The sequence below is a fragment of the Mus caroli genome, unplaced genomic scaffold, assembly GCF_978045245.1.
Source record: "Mus caroli unplaced genomic scaffold, Mus_caroli_1 scaffold_18, whole genome shotgun sequence".
Classification (NCBI taxonomy): domain Eukaryota; kingdom Metazoa; phylum Chordata; class Mammalia; order Rodentia; family Muridae; genus Mus; species Mus caroli.
The window spans coordinates 72,916,779-72,938,728 of NW_028227273.1; the positions used below are offsets into that span (position 1 = coordinate 72,916,779).

Consider the following 21,950-nt stretch of genomic DNA (forward strand, 5'->3'; position numbering starts at 1 on the left):
GCACAAAAACTTAAAAATTATGGTTAAAACTGCCATTGTTCCATTGACTGCAGCTTGCAGTTTGATTGCAAATTTAAGATTGATGCTCAGATTAAAAAGTATTTTACCTTTGAGTCAATACAGGGCTCTGGGCAGTCCCAGAGCGGCTTGTGGCCTTTTCTTTTGTTTTGCAAACAATGCCTAAAAAAGTTTTTCCCTGTGTTCAAGAAAATTTCTTTTTAACAGTGTTACAGATCTATTCAGATGTTTAAAATAATGCTTAAATTCAAAGATTTTTGCTTCTAGTAAACTGGTAATCACTAGAAAATTTTGCCTCTATGTATGGCTAATATAGCTTTACATTATGTAAGAAAAATGTTTATTGTTTCTGCTTCTTTACAAGAAGCCAAAAGTTTTAATCTTTCAGTATATATTGTTTCCTAAGTGGAAAGTATTTTATTAACTAATGCTTCTCAAGGGAAGTTTACCTTAAATCCTTGCTCTCACCCAAAAGATTCAGAGACAGTATCCTTTTGTTATTTGGTGTTTTGGTTTGCTGCAAGGGGTTTTACAAAAAATAAAGAAAGCTTTTATAATTGTTGTTAATTGGTAATTAAAAATTAGTTGTGCCGAAGACAATTCTTTGGCCAGAAAAAACATTATTGTAAAGTCATTTTTCTCATCCTCCCAGCCAATCGTTAGCCCACGTGGGCCCAACTAGCTGCTGTGGAGCGGAGTCTTAAGACACACAGTTGCCCCTATTCCAGCACAAATAATCTGGTTGTGTGCTGTAGATGGTGTTTTAAAATGCTGAACAATCAAACCTTAATTTATATATTGATAGTCAATGCTATATCTCTGAGCTCATAATTACTTAAAATTGTTCGTCCCTCAGATACTATTAATTCTCAAATTTACAATTGCTTATACATATTTTTAGTTAATAAATAAATAAATTATGCACGTGTGACTCTTAATAACTTTTCTAGCCTTCTAGTTACAACCGTTCCTTAAGAAAAATGATTGAAAGTGCAATTAGTCACTGCCCCTTTACAGCCAAATATTTAAAATGTTTTGTCCAAAAAGTTATTAATTCAAAAGGTTAGATATTGTAAAATTTTAAACTTTAACCTCTTAAAAGACAAAAGAGAGAAATTGTATCCCCATATATACTATTTAGTGCATTTCCATGCACACTATTTAAAACATACCTTTATTTTCAAAATTTGAGATTAAAATGTCAAATTTAATAAATGCTTTTTAGTATCTTAAAAGGATCTACTTATTGGCTTATAAATTGATCCTAAAACAGCTACCTTATTAGGAAAGGGAAAAACAAGTTCTCTCCACAGAACTCTACAGAAGCATATTGGTAATTCGTGTGCTGAGCTGACAGGTAAGTTAACTCAGTGTCCTGATTAAAAGGACTAAGAGATTAAATTCATGTTTTAGATCCATCCTTACTTGTCATTTTTCCAGTTTAGACTAGCTTCTAGCCTTTTAACCTTATGGCAATAGTACATCAGAGACTGTATATTCAGACTTAGTAAAATTAGTCATTTAATAGAGTCATAATGATTTTTCACTCTTCTTCAGTGTGACCAGCCATTCTAACTCAATCTTAGACTGGTCTAATATTCAGTTCAATTATTAGAGATTCCTATATTCTAAATTACCTAGTAAAGTTAATTCAGAGCATTTTCCCCAAGGTCACCAAAGGCTCATCTTGCCTTTACCTTATTTGTCCTAAACTTTTTGCAAACTGACATTAAAGGTCAGTCTGCAGCGGAACGCCACTGGCACCCAGTTACTTCTAATTCTTATGCATTGGTAAAATGGAAGGACGCCCTGACTAATAAATGGAAGGGTCCAGATCCAGTTCTAATCTGGGGAAGAGGCTCGGTTTGTGTTTTTTCACGAGATGAAGATGAAGCACGGTGGCTACCAGAGAGATTAATTCGTCAGGTAAACACAGATTCTGTCTCTCCTCGTAAGTATCATTCTAAAGACTAAAATTCCTCTTGAGCTGGGAGTGGAAGCTCTCAAAAAACACTGTTTCCTCTGAGCCAATTCCCCTACAAGAGGCCGGAGATTAACTTTAGCTTTACAATTTGCATCTAAATAAAGTACCTTGACTTCTCCAAACAGAAAATTTACATTACTACACTCTAATTGTTTAGTATTCTTCCTTCTCTCAAGCAGGTCAATCTACATTCTCCGGTTCTCCGCCCCGCCCCTAAGAGCAAACAGGTGGTTCTGCTAATCTCCCTTCCAGGGACATCCCAGCATGTGGCTTTTCAGTCTAAGATAAGATTTAGATTTACCAGGAGAGCTAGGGAAGTAGAAATTTCATATATATTTACAAAGATTAGTTCTTATTTTGATAGATATAGGCTTAGTCCCTTAGCTGGCCTCTGGCTTTTCACCCTTGCTGTTACTGCAAGGTGTCCTTAGTTCCTCAGGCTACTGGGAATAACAGGGATGAAGAGGAAAGACTTTCAGCTCCTAGTTTAACCAAAATTAATGGTGTTAATACTGACATAATTCTTGTCTAGGCCTTGCTAAATCTGAGGTTGACACATAGAGACCTCGCAATAACTCAGAATTGCGATACTGATTCATAATCATATGAATACGGTATGGGTACCGCTTGGCGCAGGAGATTACTGCGGAGGGAAGGTCCAGTTTGACCGTTTCTGAGTTCCCTGTGCGACACACCTGATTTGAAAGAGGTTGGTATCTGACTCCAGCTAAAAACCAAAAATACTTAAGGCTCTGCCTCCCCTCCCCAAAAGATACCAAGAGCCACAGATGTGAGTCGTTACAATGCTCACGGGAGGAATCAGGCTAATGTCCACCCAAGTCAAGGTTAAAGGCCCACTCATCTACGGATGAGAAAATCATTTGATCACCTCTGTTAAGCATTGCCTATTTAAACTTAATTAATAGGGGGGAGAGAGATTGGAGACCTTGCTGTTGTAAGAGCAGGCCCTTCACTGCCTCCCACCCAAAAAATAAAAAAGCCAATTGGCCTTGTACTAGGAGCCAGCCAGTCTTAATCTCTTCTCACTGTTTCCCTGCCTGTCACCCAAAATTGTGGATAATTATCAGTTCAGTGTTATTCTAAAATTGTTTAGCTAAACTCAGCCAGGGTTCCAACGCCCTACTTAAAAGGCAAACAGGTAGCTACCTATTCAGCACTAATTAGCATTATAAAGTCAGAGCCTACAGCCCAGTGCTGGTATTCAGTCAGTGCTTTTAAGACAGTCTCAGCCAGATACAGTTTACCATTAGAATAGTTAGGGAATCCCACGGAAATAGGTTTTTTCTTTAGCCCTAGGAACTCAGGCAGAACTATTGAACATAGATAATTTTTCTGCCACAGGCCACCCCCTTTTTTTATTTTTGTTTTGTTATCTAATGGGGGGAAATGTGGCCTCCCTTCCCCCCAGCCTGGAACCTGCCTGCTCAAGGGTGGAGCTACCGGCTCATTCGTCCTGCCACGCCCACTGCTGGAACCTGCCTCTGCTGCCTGGAGTCACACACGTGTTCGTCCTGCTACTGGACCCTGAGTTACTTGGCGGGAAATTGGGTTCCCTCCCCCTTCCTTTATAAACTGAGTGTCTGGAAATATTAAATTGAGTCTTGATCAGAATGTTGTCTTGACTCCATTGTTTCTTCCGCCCCGTCTAGATTCCTCTCTTTGCAGGGAACTGCCATTCTCAGTGAACCGTTCGTGTTGTGGACCGCGGGCGGGCCGCAACAACCCTCTACGATTCTGAAGAACTACCTCTGACAGGGATGTTAAAGATTCTTTTAACTTAGTGATAGACTGTTCTAGGACCGCAATATCAGTGTCCATTGCTTGTCTTAATTGATTATAATAGCGGGGCACGCTGTCTAGGGCCGCAGCTCCAGTTCCGATTCCTGCCACTATTCCTCCTACCCCTAAAAGCATGGCCAAAGTCATAGTCACAGGCTCCCTGCGAAGGCGAGTCAGCCGTCTATCAAACTCATCAACAAAAGTTTCTGAGGGATGGTAGATGACTCTGGGCACTAACTGCACCAGGATGCAATAGTCTCTAATGTCATTGAACACTGATGTCGATACACAGGGGGTCAATCCAGTGCTGCAAGCCCACCACTTATTGGGACCAGGTGACAAATAATAAGTCAATTTGGTCTGGGGGCTCTCATAGGTAACATTACACAAATGTCGATGACTCAGAGGCACTTTTCCTATGCATGTGACTTTGCCAGATACTTCAGTGAGGGTGAGTGTGTGGCTACGTCCCCAACTGCAGTGATCATGACTGGTGGTATTATTATAAGTTCCCGTTACTGCCATCCCCTCGTAATAGAGAGGTCCAGATGTTAGACACAGCCAACAAGACTTGGTGCTATTGAGATTGGTACCATTTAACACAGAGAAAGCTCCTTGGAGGAGGCCTAACAGTCTTTGTCGGGTGGATGATAGCTCAACTTGCTCTGGGGCTATAGAGTACAGAACAGGACTCAAAACGTTTTTCTGTGGGGAAGACATTTGGTGAGTCTTTTGAGTGTGGGGTAAGGTCGGGGATGGTCTTGGGAGAAGAGGTCGGTTTGGCTCAGGGAGCACCTTATTAGGGCCTACTGATAGGGCCGGAGGACTTTCAATGTTTAGATGGACATGGAGCAATGAACCAGGTCTACTACCATAATTGTAGAACACTACTCCCCAGGTCATGCCTCCAATCCACTGGGCAAGAGCATATTTTTCCCCATGTTTGTGAACTGCAGTTTCACACGGTCTAAGTCTGTAGACTTACATTCCTGATTTCTGTATAGCCTCATTACTGCACGCTTGCCTGGCCCTTATTTTGAAAAGAAAATTCTAATCCATCCCCAGAGGGCTCAACAGTCCATTTCCAATCTCCATTGTTTGAGGTAACACAACTCCATTGACTGCAAATGGAGGCCCCCCACACCAGGAGCTCTTAAGGTGCTCGGGGCAGCTATAGAACCCATAGCTTCGAACTACATTAGGGGGAGTAATCCTGGCTGCAGGAATGATTTGGCAGAGGCAAAAATACAGGGTTGGCCACCATGCCCCCAGAGGTTCTAATTTTGAGGTGGCAAATAGTATTTACCCCGATTGGGATAACACTTGCCAAGTGAGAGTTATAGGCTGGTGTGGGTTGTCACTCTTCTCTTTCAGGATGGCGCCGACGAAATAGGCATAACTTAAGAGGATTATCAGTCCTTTCCAATTCCCATTCATCTTGAAGTTCTCCAGGAGCTCGCTTTACGTGAGAGGCGTGAATCCAAGCAGAGATGCCTTCTACTTTGACAGCAGTGGGGGTGGTCAGTAGTACAATGTAAGGGCCTTTCCACCGAGGTTCTAGATTGCCAGCTCGATGTCGTCTGACAAGAACTGTATCTCCCACCTGGAACTGGTGAGATACCATCAAATCTCCTGGTTCATAGGCCTCCTTGAGCTGCTCCCAGGCAGTGTTTCTGACCACTTCTAGGGCTTTCATGCGTGTAAACAATGAAGAACCAGGGTTAAATTCTAGAAAATCTGGCACTCTCCCTACTTCAGTGAGCGGGGGAGGTCCCCCGTACAGAATTTCATATGGAGTAAGCTTAAATTTTCCTGGTGTGTTCCTAACACGGAACAAAGCAAAGGGAAGGAGGGCTGTCCAGTCATTCCTGCCCATCTCTATTGTCAATTTAGTCAAGGTTTCTTTTAGGGTTCTATTCATCCTTTCTACCTGTCCTGAACTCTGGGGTCTATAAGCACAATGTAATTTCCAATCAATCCCCAGTTGGATGGCCAGTCCCTGACTTACCTGGGCAACAAAGGTGGGTCCATTATCAGACCCTATTACCTTAGGTATTCCAAACCGTGGAAAAATTTCTTCTAGGATTTTCTTAACCACAACATTGGCTGTTTCTTTTTTTGTTGGGTAGGCCTCCACCCTTCCTGAAAAGTTATCTATAAAAACTAAAAGATATTTATTACCATACTTAGCTGGCTTTACTTCAGTAAAATCTACTTCCCAATAGGCTCCAGGGTGATCGCCTTGTAGTCTTCTCCCTGGGGGATATCTCGAATGTCCTGCATTAGTCATGGCACACGGTACACAGTTCTTAACTACTGCTTCTGCAACATCAGAGAGTCTTAAAACATAAAAAGCAGATGCTTTAACCAGTGTTTGCAGGTGTTTGACTCCCAGGTTGGACAACCGATGTATATTTTCAATAAATCTCTTCCCTTCTTTTTGTGGTAATATTATTTTAACATTACTGGCTGCTCGTTGGCCCTGTGAATTTTTTGCAGTAAACCCTAAATTGTCCATTAATTTTATATCTTCAGGTGTATACTCAAAACTCTGGCTACACAATTCCAGTTCTGGCAGAGCAACTTTCTGGAACGGTTCTATCTGTTGAGTCCTGAAGGGCAGAATCTTAGGGCCGAGTGCAGCCTGTTTAGCTTTAACATCAGCCATATTATTTCCCCTTGTCACAGCATCGTGTCCTTTTTGATGTCCAGGAAAATGTATAGTGGCCACTTTGGCAGGCAGATGACTAGCCTCAAGGAGGCTCAAAATCTCCTCTTTATTTTTTATGTCCTTGCCTGCTGATGTCAGCAACCCTCTTTGTCTATAGATGGCACCATGGACGTGGGCTGTAGCAAAAGCATACCTGCTATCGGTGTAAATGTTGATGGACTGCCCCTCAGCCATCCGAAGGGCCTGGGTCACGGCAATTAATTCAGCTTTTTGAGCTGACATACCTTCTGGCAGGCTGCCAGCCCACATGACTCACTTACCATCTACCACCGCTGCCCCTGCCATCCTCTTACCTTCTACTAGGAAACTGCTTCCGTCTGTGTACCAGTTTGGAACACCTGGCCACGGCTGGTCACGTAGATCACTTCGGATCCCAATTTCCTCCACAAGGATGTCTGCACAGCAGTGAATGGGTGAGGAATCATCTGTTTCAAGAAGGAAGGTGGCAGGGTTGAGAATAGCGGGGGGCGGGAGGGGGCAAACACGACCCATTCAGTCAGCAGCAGACTCTGGTAATGAGTCATCCGGGCATTTGTCACATCGGTCTGGGGGCTGACGGATAATGCTTTCAAGAGAGTGGGGGGCTACCACAGTTATTTGCTGTCCCAGAGTTAATTTGTCAGCATCCTTAATGAGTAGGGCTACTGCAGCAATGGCCTTTAAACATGTGGGCCATCCGCTGGCCACTGGGTCTAGCTTCTTAGACAAATATGCCACTGGCCTCTTCCACGGCCCTAGAGCCTGAGTAAGAACTCCTCTGGCCACCCCTGCCCTCTCATCAACATAGAGGATGAAGGGCTTGGTTAGATCTGGCAGTGCCAAGGCTGGCGCAGTCTGCAGGGCCTCCTTAATATTTTCAAAGGTTTTCTGATGTTCTGATGTCCATCTAAATTCTCCACTTTCCTTGGTCAGGGAGTACAGGGGGGAGGCCAGTGTTGCAAACCCAGGTATCCAAAGTCTGCAGAACCCAGCGGTGCCCAAGAATTCTCTCACCTGCCTTGGAGTAACCGGTGTTGGTATTTGAGTCACAGTCCTTTTTCTAGCCTCTGTCAGCCACTGTTTTCCATCCCAGAGGGTATATCCCAAGTAGACTACTTCCATCTGACATAGCTGGGCTTTTTTAGCAGAAGCCCGGTAACCCAACTCACCCAGTTCTGCTAGCAATCTCTTGGTCCCCTGCCAGCATTCTCTCTCCGTGGTTGCAGCAAGATGCAAGTCATCAACATATTGAAGCAGAGTTTTCAGTTCAGAGGGAGGCTAAATCTCAATGTAGAGCCTCATCAAAAAGGGTGGGGGAGTTTTTGAACCCCTGGGGTAACCGTGTCCAGGTCAATTGTCCCGTTTGTCCAGTGTCAGGATCTCTCCACTCAAAGGCGAATATGGGCTGGCTGGAGGGATGTGACTTCAGGCAAAAGAAAGCATCTTTTAAATTAAGTACTGTGTACCATTTTCGCTCTGGAGGGAGTGAGCTGAGGAGGTTATAGGGATTAGGAACAGTTGGGTGAATATCTTGAACCCTCTTATTGACCTCTCTCAGGTCTTGGACTGGTCAGTAGTCACTCGTGCCAGGTTTCTTTACCGGCAGTAAAGGAGTATTCCAGGGTGACTGGCAAGGTACCAAAATACCTAATTGTAATAGTCTCTGAATATGTGGCCTGATTCCATCTCTTGCTTCACGGCTCATTGGGTATTGGCGCACTCCTATAGGAGTTGCATCTGTCTTCAGTCCCACAACCACAGGGGGAACTCTGACAGCCATTTTCATGCCTCCAGTCTCTGCCCATGCTCTAGGGAAAGCAGTCAACCAGTCTTTTAGGTCTGGCACCTCCGTTTGCTTTATGCCTTCATGCAATCGGTATTCTTCCTCAAGCTGCAGGGCTAAGACTATGGAGGTGGGAGATTCCCAACATACTCTCAGCCCTTCTTGGGTAAATCTGATCTGGGCCTTTAATTTAGTCAGAAGATCTCTTCCTAGAAGCAGTGTGGGACACTCAGGAATGACCAAGAAGGAATGACTCACTTGGCCTTTCCCCAGATTTACAGTGCGTGCAGTGGTCCAGGGGTATTGTTTCTGACCAGTGGCTCCAATCACTATGTTTTTTTTATTTTTTAATTTTCCCAGTGGATGTTTCATCACAGAATGCTCTGCCCCTGTATCAATTAAAAAGTCCATGGGGGTCCCCTCCACCATCAGGGTTACCCTAGGCTCGGGGAGGGGGTCCGAGCCCCGTCTCCCCTATTCATCATCTTTCAGAGTCAGGACCTTAGGGGCCCTTCCCTTCTTCTTTGGGCATTCCTGTGCCCAATGTCCTCTTTCCTTGCAATAGGCACATTGGTCCTTCTCTAAAATCTTATGGACAGATCTTCTTCCTCCAGGTCTGGGTTCCTTGTTGCCCAGGTACCCTGTCTGTCTATTCTCTGGCCTATTCCTTCCTTCACGTTCCCCTACTACTGTGGCCAAAATCCTGCTTAAATTCCTCTCCTGTCTTCTTTCCCTTTGTTTCTCTCCCTCTTCTTCTTCTCGCTTTTCCCTCTCTCTCTTCTCTTCCTCTGTTTCTCTCTTATGATACACCTTCTCTGCCTCCTTAACAAAATCCTGTAAAGCCGTGGCATGTAATCCTTCTAGTCTCTTTAACTTTCTTTTAATATCTAATGCTGATTGTCCTATAAAAGCCATTGCAACTGCAGCTTGTTGGCTCTCAGAGATCGGGTCAAAAGGAGTATAGCATCTATAAGCTTCCATCAATCTTTCCAGAAAAAACAGATGGGGGCTCGGTAGGGCCCTGCATCACTTCCCTTACCTTAGCCAAATTGGTGGGGCATCTCGCCGCTCCCTTTAGACCTGCGACCAGAGCCCGGCAGTAAACTGCCAGTCTCTCCCTACCTTGAGCTCTGTTGTAGTTCCAATCTGGTCGATCCAGAGGGAACCCAGCATTAATCTCATTAGGTAGGTTGGTTGGGGCTCCATTCACTCCAGGAACATTTTTCCGAGCCTCCAGGAGAATGCGCTCTTTTCTTCAGTAGTAAACAGAACCTGGAGGAGTTGCTGACAATCACCCCAAGTGGGTTGATGAGAAAACATGAGAGACTCTACCAGCCCCATAAGGCTGGTCGGATTCTCAGAAAAGGAGGCATGGTTAGTTTTCCAATTATACAGATCAGCTGATGAAAAAGGCCAATATTGGAGGGTCTGAAGAGACTGCAGGTCTGTGGGCAGGTCACCCACAGCCTGTAAAGGAAAAGCAGAAGTAGTGTCAGGAACTCTATCTGCTGGGGGACTCTGGGCTCGTCGGCTCTGGGTCCCCGCTGCTGGCCCTCTGACCGCACTGGCAGCAATCCCAGAGCCTGGCACAGGGACCTGCGGAGGCAGAGGATAGGGAGGAGGGGAAGGGGACTCTGGCCACTCGGAGGCCCTTCAATCTCAGGATAGATCTTGGGGGGAGCTGTGGGTTGAAAAGGAGGCTGCGTTTCAGGTGGAGCCTGTGGTTTCATTTTTGCTTCTCGTAGAGTCAGGGCTCAGGAGCCTGACCTATGCTGGAGAATCCATGGTTTGATCCAAGGTGGAGGATTCTGGACGAGGTCCTGCCAAACAGTAATGTAAGGCTGTTGATCTGGGTGGGACCCAGGTCCATTCTGAAAGACAATGGCTTTAACTTCAAAAATACGAGTCAAATCAAAAGTCCCCTCCGGTGGCCATCCTACATCAAAAGCTGGCCACTCGGAGATGCAAAAAGTCTGCCAAGGTCCTTTCTTAATTTCTACTGAAAGATTATGGGCCCTTGATCTAACTTCAGTCCAGTGGTCTAAAGTCAAACTTAGGGGGGTCGTTATAGTCTGCCCCATTGTTGACACCACGTAAAACACAAAACAAACACAAAAAACACCCATACACACACTGACAAATATCTGTAAACAGACACAAAAAACAAACACACACTGACAGATGCCTGTTTTCCATCAAACAGATAAAACCAACTCAGAAATGCATATGGTCGAGGGAGTACACTCCCCGCCCCAGACAGACTCCTGGAGTCCTTCCCCTCACTCAGGGCATCCCCCAGAGTGAGCAGCAGCCGGTGATTCCAGCACATCTGCTGTTCACACTCAGTGCCTCATCCCGAAGCAAAGGTCTCCGTTTCTCACGAAACGTCGCGGCTGCAAATTTCAGCACAGAACCTAGCCGGCTTACAGAAATATTTTTGGACAAAAATCTCACCTCCAAGTGGGTCTTCAGAGACTTGGGTGGTCACGCCAATCCTGGACGAGCCCCCAAATGAAAGACTCCGAAAGGAGCCCCTCGCTCAGGCCTCAGGACAATAGCGGACATCCAAGAACTCACGACAGACTAAGCTTGTTGCAAACCACATGAGGCTTTATTCGGAGAAAGCCAGAGCTCTGGGGACGACTCATATCCCACGCAGGGGTAGAGGAGTCAACCTCGAGGGGAGAGAGGTCCCAGTTTTTATAGGCCCTCAGGGGCAAAAGGAGAAGGGGGGAGTAGGAGATTTCCAGATCTAAACAATATCTATTCTAAAATGATTGATTCCTCAAGAAATGGGTATGGAAGGGAAACAAGGAAAGAATCTAATGAAGGTGCAGCAATGGGCACACACCTGGTCAGAACATTGGCAGACACACAGGTTGGAGGAGTGGCCATAGCATTGTGCACCTTTATTTTTCTAAATCAGTGAAGCCAGTTCTACTAACAATAAAATCTATTTTACCAATTCCAGGGCTTCTATGACCTTTTACATTCTGCCAGGATCTTTCACTATTACATTATCACTAGCTTTATGTTTTCTAAATCCTTCACTGCCTAAGCTTGGCTATCCTGGTTCTTGCTCTGTAGATTGACCTTGAATGCAGAGATCAGCATGTCTGTCTCATGGGGTTAAAGGTGTGTACCACCATGCCTGGTTCTAAATTCAGCTGTGTAGGGTCTTGCCCCAAGGTCCCACTCCCTTAATCTGTTATTTCCTAGAACACAGGATTTTGCTCCATTTCACTTCCTGGTATGACTTTAATACTCGAACCATATATTTTATATTTTGCCTTTCTAAGCTTGCTATGCTTGTTCAAACTTCTCTTTGTGAGACTTAACCAGAGAACAAAGTCTCTGCTGGGCTTTTTTGAAACTTCCTTTGTCAATGCAATTAATGCAATTAATCCAAGTCTCTTCACCTTAGCCTCAGGCAGACTTTTCACACAAGGGTAAAAAGTAGCCGCATTCTTCACCAAAATACCACAAAGACAGTCTTTATTCCACATTCTGAAAGTCTTCTCCTTTGAAATCTCTTGGGCCAGGTCAACACAGTTCAAATTACTCCCAGCAACAAAGACTTCCATATTCCTACTAGGATGACCCATTAAGCCCCATTTAAAGCATTCCACTGCTTTCCAAATCCAAAGTCCCAAAATCCACATTCTTTCAAATAAAATCATGGTCAGGCCTATCACAGCAATACCCCACTCCCAGTACCAACTTCTGGGTGGCGCCTGCATAATGTGCAGAGCCATCAGTAAACTAGGACCTAGTCCTCTTCGGTCATTCAATCATAGGGAACACCCCATGAGGCTATAGGCACATGCTTGGCAGCAGATGGCATTGTAACAGGAGTAGAAACCATAGGCATTTGAGCAACTTCTTGTAACTTGCTTGTGCCTTCAGGACCTGCTCTGGCCCGATCACGTATATACCACTTCTATTTGATAATAGACTGTTGCTGTGCACGTCCCACTTTATAACTTGCAGGGTCTGATAGTACCCACTTCATGATGGGTAGTTCAGGTCGCATAGTAACTTGGTGTCCTATTGTTAAACGTTCAGTTTCCACTAAGGCCCAATAGCAGGCCAAGAGCTGTTTTTCAAAGGGAGAATAGTTGTCTGCAGATGATAGTAGAGCTTTGCTCCAAAATCCCAAAGGTCTTTGTTATCCAGGAAACTCTGAAGCACCTTGTTCTCATCAGAGATTTGGTCTTTTAGTCTCTCCTGAAAAAAAAAATCTTGTAGTTGCTGAGCTGTTCTGACAGGATAGAGTTCCCCTTCTTTAGCTCCTGCTGCTTCCTCAACACTACAGCTTCCTTCTTCTTCCACATTTCTATTGTCTGCTCCAGCATCTTCCAGTGCTGCTTCTGCTTGGTCAATCTGAGGGTGAGCTCTGCCAACTGCTCTGTCTTTTCTTGATCTTTCACAATAAACGCCTCCTTTTCTTTTCTTTTCTTTTCTTTTCTTTTCTTTTCTTTTCTTTTCTTTTCTTTTCTTTTCTTTTCTTTTCTTTTTTCTTTTTTCTTTTTCTTTTTCTTTTTTTTTTTTTTGAGTTGCCAGCTCAGCCTGAAGCTCTTCTACTCTGATCCCCAAGGCCTTCTTTTCCGAGACCATCTTCTGGTTGCATTCTTTCAGCTGGCACAGCTCACTCTCCCAAGAAGTCTTCTCTTCCTCCCAGGAGGCCTTCTTTTCCTCCCAAAAGGCCTTCTCTTCCTCCCAGGAGGCCTTCTCTTCCTCCTAGGAGACCTTCTCTTTCTCCCAAGTTAGTCTTCCAATAGTTTTGTTCCCTGACCTCAAAATGTCTCTAGGTCAACTATTAAGAGTATGTGTGGATGCTTCAGTCCTATTTAGAAGAGGGAACAAAATAATTACGGAAGTAGAGGGTGGGAGGGACTTGGGAGAAATAGAGGGAAATGGGGAAAAGGGCGTCTAATCAGGTATAAGAGGAGATGGGGAAAATGCACAGAGGCTCTCTGTGCATGCACAGGAAATTGAACAGAGGCGTGTAGCAATGGGAGATCGGGAACTGGGGGTAGCCACCAGAAAGTCATAGATGTCAAAAAAGAAAGAGTCTCCCAGGACCCAACAGTGATGGCATTAGCTGAAATACACAACTAAGAGGAGGGAGAACCTGTAGAGACCATATCCAGTTGTCCCGACCAGCAGGATAGTCGAACAGGGACTTGAGGGTCCACCTGGAAGAGAATGGGGCACAAAGAAACACAAAGAACAGACAGCAAAACTGGTTTCTGTTCAAGCTGACAAATTTTAATTTTTTCCACAGAAGTTATATACTCATAGGAGCAGGGAGGGGAATGTAGGGAGGTTGCTTTGTCTCTGGCTAATACATCCAATCCCCAGGAATAGGATAGTGACTGGGAAAATAGTTCAGCAGGAGGATCAGAGCAGAAAGGGTTATTAGGCACCTAAGATTTATAGCTATATTTTCTCCGCTGACTTCAGGTTCTGTGTCTATTTGTACTCAGGTGGACTAGTACTTTCCCACAGAGACCAAGACTTTGTAAGTAAGCACTTATGGCTGACAAGGAAGCTAATATTCAAACAGGATCGCTGCCAACATCCAGTGGTGAAGCATGGCCTCCAGGTTTAGGAATGGGGCCACCCACCCATCTTCAAAACTTTGACCCAAAACTGCTCCTGTCTAAAAGAAATACAGGGACAAAGAGTGGAGCAGTGACGGAAGGAAAGGCCATCCAGAAACTGCCCTACCTGGGAATCTATCACATATGCAGACATCAGACCCAGATACTATTGCTGATGCCAAGTGCATGCTGACAGGAGCCTGATATGGATGTCTCCTGAGAGACTCTGCTAGAACCTTACAGACAGATGAGGATGCTTGCAGCCTTGGACTGAGCATGGGGACCACAATGAGGGAGATAGGTGAAGGACTAAAGAAGCTGAAGGGGTTTACAACCCCATAGGAAGAACAACAATATCAATCAAACATACTTTCCCACAGTTCCCATGGACTAAACCACCAAAGACTACACATGGAGGGACCATGGCTTCAGCTGCTAATGTAGCAGAGGATGGCCTTATCTGGCATCAATGGGATGGGATGTCCTTGGTCCTGTAAAGGCTTGTGCTCCAGTGTAAGGTACCACTAGGGCAGTGAGGTGGCAGTGGGTGAGTGGGTGGGTGGGAGCACCCTCATAAAAGCAGGGGGAGAGGGATTGGATGGAGAATTTGCAGTGGGGAAACCAGGAAAGGGGATAACATTTGAAATATAAATAAATAAAATCTCCAATAAAAAAATTTTTTTTAAAAAAGAGAGTGCATTTTTGAACTTCAAATTTCTCCCTAAGATTTTCTATTTCACAGTCACTAGCAAAAACACCCTAACTAACTTTGCTAACAATTTTATCTTTCCAAATGCATACTAAGTGAGATGGCCATTACTAACAATCTACATGTCTATGTTCTTTACAGAGGTGGTGATTGACTCATTAATTTGCTCCTGCAGCAATGCTTGAAAAATTTCAAGCACCATTATTGTAAGTGCCAATGACAGTGTTCAGTGAAGGGATGGAGACCCCTTACAGATTTTGTATAATTCTTATATTAAGATGGATGTGAAAGAAACAAGCAGAGAAAAACTCCAGAACACAAAGTCCACTGGATACACAGTACTCAAGAACGTGTCTCTGAGGCATACCTATCTTAGTTGTGCTAACTAATGGGCCATATTCCTTGAGTTTTAAAGGTGTTTGTTGTTCCTCCTGTATAACCTTCAGAAACACACACACATGTATGTGTGTGTATGTGTGTGTATATATTCACACACATCACTCCTCCAAATTGCTGCTGTACTGAATAAGAAAGGGAGAAATACAATAAGAGCTAGAAAAAAGGAAATGAGTTTTTTACTCTTTCCTCTGAATTGAAATATCCATTCCATCATGAGGAAAGTGATCATAGACTTAGAAGGATTCTAAAGCTTTTTTGTTGTCATATTGGTGAAACACTGAATGACTCCAGACCACAACACTGTAAGAAATCCCTTTTCCATACTTCTTTTACTGGTCCTAAAAAAAATCAATTTGTTTTCCAAGATACAAGGATTTTTGTGGGTTTGCTTTCTATGTGTATTTAAGCTCCCCAGGAAGAGCCTATCACAAAATATTCTAAACACAATTCTAAAACTTTGTTCTGAAATTTGTTTCCTCTCCAGGGTAGATATTTGCTCATGTTTCTTCAGAAACAGTGTCACTATTTAATTTCTTCAGACTAAAAGGGACTCACCATGTCTGAGAAAGAAAAACAAACAGCCCTTCTAAAATTATCCCACAAAATAGAAAGCTGTTTTTCTATACTATACTCTGACACCAAAATGAAAACAGTGAAAATGTATGTTTCCTGGTGTATGGCTTAATTCTCAGAACATGCCAAGACCCAGCTTTAAATGCCATGGCAATCCAGGGCTTACATGGGGAAAAAACCATGTGGGTACACTTTAGTAGAGTAAGGAAGCTTGATTACAAAAGCAGAAATAGCAGTTATCCTTGTGACCCATTCTTTTGTAGAACAACAAAATTGTTAACCCCAAATTGTTCCAGTCTAAAAGAATTGCAGGGACAAAAATGAAGCAGAGACTGATGGAATGGCAGACCAGTGACTGGCCTAATTTGGGATCCAGCTCATGGGCAAGCAATAATCTCTAACACTATTACTGATGCAGTATTGTGCTTGTACAGAGGAATGTAACATGGTTGTCCCCTGAGACTCAAACAGCTTCTGACTGAGATAGATGCAGATACTCATAGCCAAGCATTGACCTGAGATCAGGGACCCAGATGGAAGAGTTAGGGGAATGATTGAAGGAACGGAAGGGGATCCAACTCCACAGGAAAACCAACAGTGTCAACTAACCTGGACCTGTGGGAAGTCCCAGAGTCTAAGTCACCAACCTAAGAGTGTAAGACCTCCTTTCGGGGACCCCCACTCTGTCTCGGGAGGAGAGCACACCCAAAGAAACATGAGAATCCTTCTTACTGCAAACACATGAGACAGTTTAATGGTGGACCTCCAGGTCGAAAAGTATCTCACTCATGAGACAGTGGATTCGACCCTAAGGCTCGAAAGCTAGGGGTTTTTATGAGGTAAAGGGCTTAGGGGTGGGGAATTCAGCATAGTGACACACTATTGGCTTATTCAAACATCAGCAGAAAAAATACATGTAAGCAAAAGAATACATGCAGGTCAGGGTGTCGGATTTCTGTGAGTTGGATGTTTATTAATGCGAGCAGAGTATCTGGTTAATTTATGACTTTAAACTGTGTCAAAGGGCAATGGGCAGAGGGAGGTGCCAGGCCAGATGGTCGTTGACTCAGTTCAGATAGCCCTGTTATGTCCTGACATTCCTCTTTATCTTTATGGTCAAGCTGTTCCCAAGAATGCTTTAATGATGGGGCATGCCTGGGTTTGTTCTTCTTTCAGCCCCAGGCAGCCTCTAGGCTCACAAACAACCAGCAATTTCTGAGTACTTTATATGACTTACAGGTCTTGAAATTTCATCTTTCTTTCAAGAGCATACATGGACTGGACCAAAGACCCTGGTACATATGTTGCAGAGGTCTGCCTTGCCTTGTCTCAGTGCTAGAGTATACACCTAATCCTGTAAAGACTTGATGTGCTAGGGTAGGGGGATACAAGGGTTGGGTACCCTCTCAGAGGCAAAGAGGATAGAGGATGGGAAGACGAACTTTGTGAGAGGATACAGCATTTGGGATATAAATAAATAAAATAATTAATAAAAAGCATATCAGACAGTTTTTTGAATAGTCTTCAGTGTCTGAGACAAAATGGAATAGGCTGCAAGGTTATACCTTGTATAAGCTAGGAACTTTCATGACGGAAGCGTTTTTTGCCTTGTGGCTTCTCATAAAGTATGTTTAAACTGTAAGTATTCTGTTAGCCATCACAACAGAAACAGGAAGAGAAGAAAGGCAACTACATCACTAACAGAAACACAGAGATTGAAAAGGCAATGCTGAAGCTTTTTTATGGCTTTTAAGAATTCTCACCTGTCTACCAATTTCCTCTAGGCAGAAAGAAACAGAAGCCACCACCCGCAACAGTTGACTTATTGTTTAATAGCACTGAAGAGAGGATCTTGTGATCCTTGCAAGTTTCTTCTTTCACAGACAAGAAAAATTTGTCTTCTTCCTGATTCCAGGGACCTCATCTCCCCCATACTTCTTCTTGAGAGAATGTTTCAATTTAGAGGAAACTACTGTACTATGAAGACAGTCAGTAGCAAACAGCCACAATTAATCCTTGGCTGAAAGTTGTATTGAGAGGTAAAATCCCTGAAATTCCTTCCTGATGCTTGTTTGATTGTTGTCAGGCCCAGTCCTTTGCAGCCACAGTACAGGTAAAAACTCCACCTGTGAGATCTTGATTCTAACCAAGGAAAAGCATGATGGACAATGGAATAGTCATTTCCAAGGTTGAAGTTCCATGCATAGTGTACTTTTACTGGGAAATGTTCTTAACAACAAGAAAACTGACTTTCATGAATGCTTCAGAGATACAAACTAATAACTGAAAAATTAATCTAGGAAAGGAATTCAAGCTTGTCATGTCCTAATTTGACATTTTTGATACTCATTCAATTATTTTATATTTTGAGTGTTTTCAACCGTAGTATGCATTTAATTTAAATTCCAATTATGTACATCACTGTGTAAGCAATTAAAAGTAGTGAAAATCCACATATAGAAAAAAAGTTGTGCCGGACAATGGTGATGCACACCTTTAATCCCAGCAATTTGGAGGCAGAGACCAACCTGCTCTATAGAGTGAGTTTCAGGACAGCCAGGGCTACACAAAGAAAGAAACAAACAAACAAAAAGTTGTTGGATGGCATAAAGCATAAATCACATGGTGATGAGCACCCACCATATTTCTACCCAATTTCCAGCAAGACAAAGGCATATTGCATGGACTCAAGTGAAATATTGTGTGCATTAGTTCCAAGGTTATTTAAAGTAACACCACTAACATGAAACATAGGGAGCACAATGAAAGAATTTCAGTTTATTTTCATTTTGACTCAGACCCCATAAAGAAAAGCTAATACGAAATGCATTTTGTTTGAAAGCAATTTGTTATTGTTGTAGGTATCATTATTTCAGTTTCTGAAATTCACAATTATTTGTATCCTTTTATGTCTTGTGATTGATATGTTCTGTGCTGTCTTCCAGTGGTATTTCTTGATGGATAGTAGACTCAATCTCAGTAAATATGTGCTGACTTGTTCTTATATGAAACAAACAAATGAACAAACAAACAAGCAAAAACATACACATACCTTTAGCACTAAATATTGTTATACAAAATATAATAATATTCCTAGTGAATACAAACATTTCTCTGAGCATGATAATTAATGTCAGAATTCCATAAGTGTTTGGAATACATAGGATGACCTTTAGGATTTTTGATAGTTTACCCAAGCAAAGCAATGGATGGATGTGCTGGAACCATGTCTCATGAGTAAGTAGGGGCTTACAGAAGCAAAACACATTGAGAATATTGAATGGATACTCACTAGATGCCAGGTAAGATTAACTAAAAAGTTTAAACAAATAGTTAAAAGTGTGGAGAGTGTATAGAAACAGACAAAGGTACTCACTAGGAGAAGAATGGTTTGTGTTGCTCTGGACTCATGGCTGGATCTAGGGAAAACATTGCGCCTAATCATATGTTCCATCCTCTGCTTGTGCCTGTGCAGAATAAGAACCATAGAACCACTGGAGCACAGCATGAAAAACATGCACACAGCACCAGGGATAATCACATGTACTGCATGCAGTACCTCAGCAGTTTTGTCAAAAAAAAGAGAAGAACAGTAACCCAAGTCCTTGAGATTTGTGTTGTTAACATTGCACAATTTTGCAGACATATACTTAAGGGAAACAATGCTAAAAAGGAGAGATAGAATCCAAGTTAAGTATAGGGAAGAGCTGATGTACTTGGGTGCTTTATTTTTAAAGATTGTCCAAATGGCATCCTCTGGGCTGATGGTGATGACCTGGAAGACACTCAATAAGCATGCACTGCCAAATGACACACCTCTTCCCACCCTATGAAGGTAGGAAAGTAGTTTGCACTCAAAATCATTGAAGAAACATTGGAAACCAAAAGCTGCCATTGCTTGTGGAACACCTTTACATAGGAGAGTTAAGAAGTTGGACACAATCAAGTGCGTCAAAATCCAGTCCATGTGCTTTAATTTGTATGATTTGAAGTAAAGCACTATATAATTGTAGAGGAGACACGAATTGCCCAAAACTCCAGCAACAGTCTGTGATACCAAAATAACCCCTATAGCCATATCACCAGACATGATTTGACGAGAACCTTCTGCCTGATCCCGAGGATTCTGCATGAGGAGGTAGGCATGGACTACTTGCTTCATGTTACTTAAAACCTGGCATTTGCCATGCAACTTATTCTCACTAGAATTAATAAGTGATTCACTATGATTTTTTAAATGTATAGATCCTAGATTTCTAAGAAAAACAATGTATAATTAGTTGACACTTCTAAACCTATAAGGTATATATTATTACTTAATGTGTTATCAGTGAAGATGAAGGAATCTGAGTTACGTACAGTATAGTTGAGATTTAGAAATTTTGCTTGTTTCAGAATACTGAGAGGAATATCTGGCTAGGTGGTGATATTTTGGGTGTATAACCATTTCACATGCTCCATTAGTTCTAGCTATTTATTGGGTTTTTCAGGTATACTTGTGGAGTATTTGCCTCTATTTTCTTATGTTCCTATTGTGTCACATGTGGCTAGACTTTCATGATTTCTTTCAATTTCAAGTAACCATTGGTTTGTGAATATTAATGGTATAGACCAATATAAATTATTAGAGAACATTGAGATCTGTTGATAGAAGTGCATAAGCTATTCTATCAAAAAAACTCAGGGTCCTGAAAGATTATATGTCTTTGCAATGAATAAAGTGCAGCATGAGTCAAAGGTGTTGACCTAGAACTCACTTATTTCATATAAAGAAAAACAGCACATCAAACAATCGTAAGACTTGTTGGTTGATCAGTGGTCAAAACATCACCTTATAAAACAAAGAAATCACATAATAGCAAAAATGTATAGAAAGGAATAAATACATTGCTTATTTCGTGTGATGAACTGATGTACCAGTCATTAGCTGAGCTTTGTAGTGCTATTAGCATTGAAGCAGGTTTTCATTCTGATTTTTATAACAGTTTATGTACACAAGCTTGAATATTTGTAACCCAGGCATGTCCCATATGATATAATTTTTTTCAGGTGTGAATAATTTCATCGGGTGTGCTTATCAGCCCTTACTTTTTTCAGCAGTATTAAGTAACCAGAAAAAGACAACAAAGGAGTCTTCTGAGACTTCATATGTTCACATATTCTTCTCTATCAACAAAGAACATCTTAAATCGGTGAAAACATTTTGTGGCTCCTATGAAAATTGATGCTACAAACTGTTTATTTTTGTGTTAGCTCTTCCTGAATGTCCTCACCAAGGCTACAGACAGAAATAGACTCTTGGTTAGAGATGGGAATGTTATCGGGATGATTACTACTAGTATCTCACTTACCTGACTCATTTTCATGGTTTTCAAAGTTATCCAGGCTTTTCATTAATCATTCTTGTTGACACTTCACCAGAAGAATCCTAAACTAGATTTTTCAGAGCTACTAACATTATACCCATATTCCATCAAGGCTTGATTTCTAGTTTGTAATGAATGTGCAAAAAGTATCTCGGTGTGCATAAAAGTGTCAGTTTCCAGAAAGTCTGACAGAATAATAACGCAGATGAAGGACACTTTTCTACAAACCTAGACACTTCCTTCATATTCATTACAAACTTGTAAACAAACCTTGACAGAGTATAGGTACAGTGTTAATAACTCTGAAAATATTGTTTAGGATTCTTGTCCTAGAGGCTCAACAAACTTGATTAAGAAAAATCCTGGATCACTATGAAAACTAGATTTCATAGCTATTTGGATTAAGTGGCAATGGCCTCTATGAGTGAAGCTTCTACTCAGTCATGAGAATCAGGGTATGTCTAGAATCACATGCCTCTTACTGCTGTGCTTCTTTTGCTCAGGGGCAATTCTGCTTTCTCTGTTATGAAACAGCTTCAGTCTCAGATCCAGTTTTAGTCAGGTGATGACTTACCAGAATGTTGTTAGTGTATTTTCTTCATAAACTCTGATTGCCAGACAGGTGTTAGAAAATCACATTCTAGAATTGTATTCATACATTCTAGAATTGTATTCTCAGTGCTCTAGTCTTGGTAAGTTTGTTGCCTTAAATGGTGGGCAGTGCCTGAAATGTGAATCTGTTAGTCTTTGATCTCCTCTCCCCTCAGTCTTGCAATTACGATTTCACCTGCAATAGCAATGGACACAGAGCCTTGAGAAACAAAAAAACTTAGCTGAAAATTGTTTGCCACTGATAGCAATGATAGAAAACAAGGGCCAATTTAATATTCTTCTCTATTAAGATGTTACTGTTGAAGTTGATCTGGTAATTCTTAATCCAGAGAGGAAAGCAAGATCTCACAGAGAGCAAGCAGGAAATCCTGAGGTCTGACATGTAATGGC

The 21,950-nt window shown here is 42.3% G+C and overlaps 1 protein-coding gene and 1 pseudogene across 2 annotated transcripts; both read right to left on the minus strand.

Annotated features, from left to right (window-relative positions):
* Positions 1 to 5,850: 5,850 nt before the first annotated feature.
* LOC110283944 (uncharacterized) lies at positions 5,851 to 14,812 on the minus strand (annotated as a pseudogene).
* Positions 14,813 to 16,382: 1,570 nt separating this feature from the next.
* LOC110312208 (vomeronasal type-1 receptor 4-like) lies at positions 16,383 to 21,934 on the minus strand. 2 transcript variants are annotated; one of them, XM_085833019.1, is made up of 2 exons: positions 21,523 to 21,934; positions 16,383 to 20,748 (listed from the first exon to the last, which is right to left on the minus strand). In XM_085833019.1, exon 2 carries the CDS (start codon positions 19,742 to 19,744, stop codon positions 18,755 to 18,757), a length of 990 nt encoding a protein of 329 aa, XP_085689145.1. In that variant the 5' UTR covers positions 19,745 to 20,748; positions 21,523 to 21,934; the 3' UTR covers positions 16,383 to 18,754. The 2 variants fall into 2 exon arrangements, with proteins under 2 accessions (XP_085689145.1, XP_085689144.1); XM_085833018.1 differs by having other exon boundaries at positions 16,383 to 20,860.
* Positions 21,935 to 21,950: the final 16 nt, after the last annotated feature.

Bases quoted from the DNA above. Each gene is read 5' to 3' on its own strand.
- LOC110312208 (XM_085833019.1), bottom strand. From the start codon at position 19,744: ATGAAGCAAGTAGTCCATGCCTACCTCCTCATGCAGAATCCTCGGGAT.